Consider the following 9764-nt stretch of genomic DNA (forward strand, 5'->3'; position numbering starts at 1 on the left):
GAGGGTCCATTACAATCAACAGTCCTATTTCAACTTGCACATCTAGGCCAATCAGAAGAATATGTTAGGCCAGGGATGACTTGTAATTCTAGGAATACCTAGAAATTAGGAAAACATGTTTCCTGGGGAAAGAGAAAACACTGCATGTGTCATGGTATGTCTATGTAGTTAAGAGGCAGGTCCACTTTTCTTTATTTGCTAAATATATTACTCTTAAGCTCAATCTCCTCTTCATATGTCATGAAAACCCTGCAGCAGCTTCAACTGTCTTCTTCACTCCCATCCTAATCTCTCAGTCTCTCTCTTGCTAATTGCCTGTTTCACAACACCTATTACTCTTGTCTGGTATCTTTCCTGCAATATTACAAGCGTGCCATCTTCCTACTATACTGATGACATTTTCTCTAGACGTTTCTTCTCCTAACTGTCATTCATTGTCTCTTCTTAACATGGTTTTGCTGTATCTCTAAATAAGAAGCTCACAATAAGCCTGATCATTACATTGACTCCTATTCTCCTCTCTTTTCACTGAATCTTCCTTTTATCCTCTAGACTCAACCCAATCTGTATTCTTTCCTATTACCATGTCCCTTACATGGAATGCTGATTCCCCACTTTGCTTTCCTCTTATTATGCTCAAAAGACCTGTTGCTTCAACCCAACCCACTTTCTTTTTTCATCCGTGTTGGCTTTCTTTTTCCTAACCCACTAGCATCTAGAAGATCACTTTTGATCATTGAAGGTTGTCCTCATGCACATCTTGCTTCAAAAGTTTTCATATCAATACATTATGCCCGTATATTACTTAAACAGAACTCTAATTCTATTTTTTCTCTGCTGGAGTACATGCATCCATACTTTGCCTCAGTAAAGTAGGGTGCAGTTCCTGATTATTATCCTTCACACAGTTCATGGAGTTTTCCACTTTACTTTCATCAGTACCATAGCATAGAACGTTATGCTGATACTTTCAAGTATAAGAAGAGCAGCAATAGATTCTCCTCACAGTTAACCAGGGGCCGATCTGTCAAATTACATTTGCATACACTATGGGGAAAATGTGATGCTGGAAATCTTAACAGCATCTTAAACATAGTAGTCATTTTCAAGCATAAGTTAAATCATGCTGAATTTCATGACCTTTGAGTATTTTTGCAGTTTTTGTGATTAATATGAGATGGCCCCAAGGAAAACACTTTGCAACTTGCTCTTTGGTACTTCTCCTATCTTGTTCAAATTTGCAAACCATCTAGGAATCATATCTCAGCTTAGTCATCCATGACCTCATCCTTTTTCTGTTCTTTTAGACTATTCCTAAATCCTTAGTTTAGGAATGCGCTTTCTCTCTACATTCCTTCATACAGATTCTTTATTCTGACCGCTATGTTTTTAAGGACCTCTCGCTAATCTGGTCGTCACCATTTTCCACAATCATATTGCTAATTCTGTTCTATCCCTACCTCTTTGTTGAGTGATCCAGTATTCAGCCTTTGTCATCACTTTGGTGAAAGCATTTTAGAAATTCATTTCAGAGACATAAAATACACACCACTCCTACTCAGAACTACCTTTCATCTTACCCCATATGCTTTCACTGCTATGATCACATATTTACTACCACCCTATAATTCATCACCCTAATATTACAAACATTTCAAATACATACTTTATATAAAATCGCAGCATTTCTTAATTTCGCTTGAAACAATCTAAAGAAAGAGGCAATCCTAATGATGTCTTTTGACTTCTAAAAGCATACAAAGGGATATTTTTATTGCACAAGGCTTTAAATAAGTGATTTCCACCAGGTACCACAGGAGCTCTCAGAAGCTTGCCAGCTGCTACTAAGTATCTCTTGTAAATGAGGCAATACCTAGTAAATGATATAAAGATCTGGTACTTAGCAGTGCAGCCTCCTGCACGGCACAGGAAGTAACATTGGAGAGTGGCAGCCGAACCAATGGCAGCCCCCTCTTTCCAATAACACACAATAAGACTGACAGCATGAAGCCTGCAATATAACCAGTTGCCTTCCTGTAAAACCACCTGCTCAAACAGGCCCTGGCACTGTCAGTCTCAGAGCAAGAGAAAGAGCGATACTATATTTGTTAGTAGCTGAGAATGATTGTCCTTGATTAACAGTAGCTCTTATTACCGAAGAGGTTTAAACAATGTCCTCTCTTTAACAATATTAAGGCCCAGCTAAATTAATTCTAGGTTTTATATTTAAATTCCTTGTAAAGGTGTGAGCTCTCCAAATATATGAAAAAAATCAACTGCACTCGGCAGGCATGTTTATCATGCCTTATTTTTTTTACCAAATTAATTTTTTTGGTTCTTGCATATTGTCTTCTCACAGCTGCTTCTTTCATAGTTTCAGAATTATCAGGCATTCGTGAAATCTAATGAAACATAATCCTGTAACCTCCACTCCTAAGTATATTCAAGTGGATTTTCCATTTGGAAGGAATCCACATTGACTATGCATATCCGAAATGCGCATAGATAAGGTTTACAATATCTTCGCTCGACCTGAAAATGCACTTAGTGCTGCATTTGACAGTAGAAGGTTTGTGCGCTTAATAACAGGGGAAACTACCCACAATTAGTTTTATCTATTATTTACTCTCCTCCCCAGAATGCTGTCCCATTACTGTCCAAAACCCTAAATATAGGAGAATAGAAAAACCCTAAATATTTGCACATTTTCTACACTTTTAGATACAAACATTTTAATTCTAACTGGTAATAAGAATGTGAAATCTTAAACTTCATGACTTTCTTTGTGCAGGTAAGTTACACTAACATGACACGTGACATGAGAAATCGTGACCGAACCCGTTAAAAAGTTTGTTTTGTTTGTCTTCCTGATTCCTGTTTGCAGGCAGAAAGCCAGAAATCGATGAAATCCCTGCTTTAACCATAGCGCACTTCAAGATGCTGGTACCGGTAGTTGGTCTCAAACTGGATGACGTCATACACCTGCCAAGAGACAGTAAGCATAATGCATGCTGGTCATTTCTATACATAGGACAAAGCCTGGGCACGTGTCTCGCGCTCCTCGCCGATGCACTGCCAGAAATGGGAATCATCACCCGAGTGTATCCAATTGATCTAAGTACTACTCAAGTAATCCATTGAAACCTAAATTCTGTTCATCATTTTTAAATTTTCCTTTTCGACTTAATTCATCACACCGGAGACAGTAAAATTACATCTGTATTTTTTATTTAACTTTTCTTCACCGAATGTATGCTTTATCAGGCTTTGAACAACCGGTTTGTCTCTTACAGATGCATCAATAATGGAGTAAACAAACCCAATGCATTTCGAGCCTTCCCGGCTCTTCATCAGGGGTTTCTGTAACAAGATGGAAAAATCATCTTAGCTGACCAATACATTAAAGTAAACAGAAGTAAAATAACGTGACATTGACAAATAAGTGACAAAAACCATAGATGTCAACTGAAATGTGTCGACCCATGACTCCACACTGTCCACCCCGCAACTGAAAACAACTCGTTTTATACAGCCATTGCATGATTCATAGGAAGCCAATGGCAGCCTCACTATGCAGATGCAACCACATTTACTAGTTAGGTAACAAAATGCCGTACAATCAGGAAAGATGGCTCTTTGAGGACCAGCAGCACCCTTCATTCGTTTGAAGGCTCTGAATTGAGTACTATTAAATTGATTAATAGAACTTACTATTTCATATGCTTAGACATAGCAACGCTACAAAACATTGTATTAAAATACAGGTTTGAGGCACTGAAACTACTGTGTTATACAACAAAAAGATCTTGGGGTAGGCGAACATAGCAAGTAGACCGGGCAGTTTTAAATAAAACAAAATCACCCATGATAGAGATAATGCAGCTAAAGTGACCACAAATGCACGTGATCTTACACATGCATTTTAAACCAATAGATGCCAGGTGAGCAGATTTCTGCTGTGGAGGGAGATCATAGATCACAAAGTATCCTCAGCAAACAATTAGAAAGCTTCCATTCATCACACATTAGTTTTACCCCATGCGTTATCTGTGCAGAGTATAAAAAAGTAAGAACTTTGTATCAAAGATCGTCCCCAGATTCTGCAATGGAAAAAAGGGTGGGTTATGGCCCTTTGCAGGCAATATGTAGAATGGATCAGCCAATGGAAAGAATAGAACGTGAGTTCTACCAGCCTTAAACCACAGTTAGCTGTCCTGCAAGCACCCTCATCCTAAGGGACAGCTAGCTGCCCTCCAAGCACCCTCAGCCCTAAAGCACAGCAAGCTGAACCTCTAGGCAGCCTTCTGGCACAGCTAGCTGTCCTCTATGCAGCCCCAAGGTGCAGCCAGCTTATTGCCAGTCTTCCTTAAACCACAGTTAGGTGCAACCTTAAGGCATGGATCCCGTTCTCCAGGCAGCCATAAAGGACAGGTACCTGTCTTTCAGACAGAGCTGAGTGGTACTTGTGCCGTGCTCATGGACAGTGCCATGAATAAAGTCTGACCCAAGATCAAGTGTTTGGAATTGATTTCATGTACATAACTCTGCAGACCCTTCCTTACATTAACCAGGCCAATCGATAGTTACATACATGTAATAAATTGGTGTGAAAACGGTAGAAGCCCAGAGTTGTTTTCTGCAGAGGATAGATACCAAGTTTACTCATTGAAAGTCTCTGAGATAAAAAAAGGACATACATAGCCAAAGTTTGCTTCTGTGATACCAATCAGGCTTTACAGATTAACATTCAGAAAATAGTTTATTTATGCCATAGGTCTCTAAAACATAGTACAACACATAGATAAAACACACAACTCAACTATTCAATGTGGTTAAAAATCAATACATACATGAAGTATTTGTTGAGTAACTGACTATATTACAATAGAATGTTGAGGATTTTCTATGCTTTAAAACTCACACCACTGTACATTTGAAAAACACGAATTTGATAACATACGTTAGCTGCCTCCCATGCTCTAATTCCATGTTTGATTACATCTGCTCTTAAAAATTCAATGTTAGTAAAGCTGGTGCTGCTCCAGCTGGGTCTGGTAGCAGCTAAAAGAGACATGGCGAGGATTTGGGGGGCAGATACTAATTGAACACTGGAGGAATGTCGGAGAGGGATGGACATGTATATGTTGGGGGAGAAGACCACATACAAAGCAAGGGGGTGCCCTAAAAAACTTTGGGAAAAATGGAAGCCATGGCTGACCTACTATGGCCTGACGCTCACGGATTCGTAGTAGATCAGGGGAGGGAGAAATACCAGGGAGAAGGGGAGAGATGAAGAGGGAACCACTATCCGTTGTTGTTGATTGTTTATGTACTAGTATTCTCTGACCTTGCTGTATCTGTAATGAACACAGAAACAAGATACCTGATGTGATTTTACAATGTGATTATGAAAATGCAAATAAATACATTAAAAAAATCAATGTTACAACCCATAAAAATAAATTATGCAATATAATATGTTCTGAAACATTTTGCTGTTTCTAGAATTGCAAATAAACGGGAAACCCCCCATTCCATAATATTAGCATTTTATTCCTCAACTCTGGGAGATTTTAGCGATATGCTTCATTTCCCATGAAACATTAGAATTGACGACTTCTTCCGATCAATATAGGTCAAGTCTCGTTGAGATTCATCAATAGCTAAAGCTCACAGATCCTTTTAAGACAAGGATAAAGGGGCACATGCATCAAAGTTTAATTTTGCGATTATCCAAAAATTATTTTTTTAGAAATCGCTATTTGGTATTCGCAAAATGCAATGCAACAAAAAAGACATCAAATAGCCATTCTCTAATTGCGATTCTATAAGAATCGAAATGCAATTAGAGAATCGCTATTTGCTATTGCAAATCAATTCTTTCCTATGTGCATCAAGGCCCATAGGTGGGAATGGTCTTGCATTGCCTAAATTGCAATTACCTAATTGATAATCGCAATTTAGGTTATGCAAAGGCAAGTGAGCCCGGGGCCCTAAGGTCCCCCTGAGGCGCCCCAAACAAAACACTGGTGCACATATAAGGCACACATGCCCTTTGAAAAATTCAGTTTCTTTTTTTCCTTCTTTTTTTAGTCCTCATATGTGACAATGGCAGGAGTCCTAATCTGGAAATTATCGGGGATCTGGGTGCAACAATACCTCCATGATCTTAGTCTCCATGCAGTTTTCTGCAGTTTTCAAAGTATGCACATATTATATTAGCATCAACTTGAAGTTGATGCTAATTAGTGTTTACTAAATGCACAGTTTGCCTTTAGGAAAGGCGTCTTGCATATGCATTAGGGAATCGCAAATTGCGATTCCCAGTTTGCATTCACAATTTAGGTAATCACAAGAAATTGCGATTACCTAAATTGTGATTCTCAAAAACTTTCATGCATTGCAAAAGACCATTTTGCGATCGCAAATGGTAGATTTTGGGGTATTTTGTATTATGCTAGTAACGTGGCATTCCCAGTACTATGGCATTACACTGTTTCACATAATTACATGCCAGTGGAAGTGAAAAATGACTGCAAATGGTGCAATTCTCCGTTAAAAACCTACTGCGTACGCACATGAACAACGGAGCATGAAAGGTGCTTGTTTACAATGCGCTTGCTTAAATGTACACTGATGCCAAAAAATGATGTGAGAATGCATTTCACAAAAAAATATAGCCCATAGCAATGGATTTGCATTTCATTTATATAACTGTAATTTTTCTGTAATTTTTACATAATTATGCAAAAGCAAAATAGGTGAATTTTGCACAGCCTGCTAAATATTGAGTGGTCTCCACATGAACTCTTAGGGGCAGATGTATCAACATTGTCTTTTGCGAGTCCTTAATGGCAAATATTACCAATTTGCTATTAAGGACTCGCAAAATGCAATATATGTAGGTTTCTTATTTGCGACACGCAAATTGTGAGTCGCAAATAAGGAATGGCATCCCATTCATTTCTATGGGCCTTGAAGTTGGTGGTAATTTAGTAATTTGGATTTGCGATTATTTAAGGCCAAATCACAAATTTTTGGGTGCTTCAAAAATTGCATTTAAGGAATCGCAATGTGCGATTCCTTAATGCATTCTCAAAATAGGGAATCGCAAATTTTGCAATTACTTATTTTGCGATGGCCTTTTGGGCTGATGCATCGCAACAGGCTTTTTCCTGTTTCCAAACGGGCCATTTCTGTGAATCGGCCTATTTGTGAATGGGAAAAACGCTTCATACATCTGGCCCTTACTCCCATAATCTGTTTTCTTCTACCCTGATCCTTTTTAGTTTGCAATTTAAATCCTCATTATTGCAATTATTAGCATTTTTCCTATATCTCAATAGTAGAAGCATGGCTCTGTGTTACCATTAACTTAATTTAAATTCCATAATTACTGCTCGTCCAATAGAGAATTTCAGAAGAGACAACATAGATTTAAGGTAGCATTCCTTTATTTGTTTTCAAAGATTTTTGCCATTTAGGCAGGAGACCTCTGACTATATAAAATCTGAGATTGAACGTTCGATTCTTAAACCTTTAAAAGATGTGCTAAAGAAAGTCGAGCGACATTTCCATTAAACATCTGAAGTGTGGCTACTGTGAAAACAGAACAGGGCCAAGCCTTTTCAACCTGAGTATTTAGCCACTTCATGGACTTTTAATTTCCGGATGTACCACTAAAAGGGCTTATATTTGGACCCAAATGCTAAGATTTTAGTTTTATTTACATATTTATTATTTATTGATCGGACTCACAGTAGTACATCTAGGGGCATATTTGGAAGCCCCTATCCCCACCACAAGAGACACCTTCCTGCAGATAAACAACCTTCCCTCAAATTAGGGCACCCTTGTACTATGGTGCAAGCATGTTTTATTTGGCACTAGGCAGCTTAATTATTGCCAGCACTGGGGAAAACACAGGGCTGCACCGTATCCTTGTAAATATGGTGCAGCCCTGCGTTTCAGAAGTGGCGGAGTGGAGCGTTAAGCCAAGGAGGCTAACGCCGTGCTCCACCACTTGGTCGTAATATGCACCCCAAGCATATTCCTCTGCAAGCTGGTTTGTGTATGGTCCATTATCCCCAAATCACCATGCATAGAGCATACAGCACTTGTTTTCTGAGAGAACAATCCAGTCTACAAGAGAGTCTGAGGTACATCCGCTATGAAGAAGGCAAGTAGGGTAGGGGCTGGTTCACAGCATTGTCTTGGCCCATTATTCAATGGACTATTTTCTGACAGGAGCTCCCCTCTATATATATTTCAGCCCTTTCCCAATTAAAGCTATGTATTTTTATTGGAATGCACAAAACAACTTCAAGTTGGGCCAAGGACACTGAAGAGCTGCTCCTTATGCAAGTTATGGTGTTTCATGCAGTGCTATATTTCATTAAAATGGAAAAGAGTCTGTGCTCAAAACGTTTGTTTACCAGTAGGCGTAGCTGTCATTATGACACAGGCACCATTAGTGATTTCTTTGCCAGATAATTGTAGATCGCAGATACACACGCCATACCATAGTGTGTGGAAGGCCCTCCACGAGTGCCTGCTCCAGCCCACACTCTGCCAACCTACATTCTGCATGCTGGTACCCATGGATCACATCCTCTATTCCCCAGGGAGGCTGGCCCCTTACCGTGGGCGCTTCATCTGACTCACTTTCTGCAGTTCTGAAGGCAGGTTCCTAAGGATTGCCTCTTCGAATCCGCACTCCTTATGTGCACCCCAGAGGGGGAGGGTTGCATGTCAGTATATTGGGTTCCCCTACATTGTAGCAAACCATAATGTCACTTTAAAATTGTGAGAAATTACATCTTTTTTGGGGGGTAGACCAACACCACGCCCCCTTTAAAAAAGCAAGGGAATTTACTGGAGATGGTCTTCCCTTATTTCATTATTATTTACCCCTTATGTATTTTACTTGCTTTTAACCATATAACGTCCGATGATGCAGTGTCCCACGAACCCATGATGTAGTAATATTGACGTATTAGTGGATTACTATTTGACTCACGGTCTATGCTTAATGTGCAACATATGACTGCATGTGCCTCACACTCGGCCTCACCCCACCCATGCTTAGCAGACTTCCCAGCCCTGCTCTCCACACACAGAGCCATCCTCTTGGTGGAAATATCTAATGTATTCAATGTTTGTTTGAACTGTGACGGGGGTGATCGAGACTGAACACTCCTAACACTACTTGTCTTTTTTCTTTCAGTGGACTGTGTCCCTGGAGAGTTTTAGGTAAGTTCATGTCATATGTCAGATGGCACTAGACTCGACTGCCCCCATGAAGCTCAAGTGGATGAGAAGCAGCGTGAAAAGCTCATACATCTGCTTTGCTTCTTAACAAACTATGAGTGGTGCATGTAACTGACATTAAAAACGAAAATAGGCACTGAAAAGAAAGAACTGGCATCTTAAGACAGATCTGACAGGATTAGGCATATCTGGCACTGGTAGACGCAGCTGGCACAAGCAATGCCCGCTCTGTCTACCAGTAACAGCTGGGTAAGAAAACTGATAGATATGAACTACAAGCAAGAATACACAGATCCAGCATGGGTGGGCACAGCTGCTAAGATCAGGTAGAAATCGTACAGGTGGGCAGAACTGTCACTGGTAGAACTGGCATCCATATGCAGACCTGGAATCAGTAAAAAGCCTGGCATGGGTAGGAAGAGCTGGCAGGGGCATTCCCACAGGTAGGCAGAATTGGCAAGAAGGACACGGGCATCTGTGGCATAGGTGAAAGA

General features: G+C 39.9%; 1 protein-coding gene across 1 annotated transcript in view; it reads left to right on the forward strand.

Annotated features, from left to right (window-relative positions):
* LOC144753075 (olfactory protein-like) overlaps positions 1-9252 on the forward strand; it is a 31343-nt gene extending 22091 nt beyond the window's left edge. The window contains exons 5-6 of the mRNA XM_078640865.1: positions 2885-2995; positions 9227-9252. Coding sequence (XP_078496991.1) covers positions 2885-2995; positions 9227-9252 — 137 coding nt within the window. The remainder of the gene's footprint in view (positions 1-2884; positions 2996-9226) is intronic.
* The last annotated feature ends 512 nt before the right edge of the window (positions 9253-9764 follow it).

This window comes from Lissotriton helveticus, chromosome 5_1, assembly GCF_964261635.1.
Source record: "Lissotriton helveticus chromosome 5_1, aLisHel1.1, whole genome shotgun sequence".
NCBI classification, from domain to species: Eukaryota; Metazoa; Chordata; class Amphibia; order Caudata; family Salamandridae; genus Lissotriton; species Lissotriton helveticus.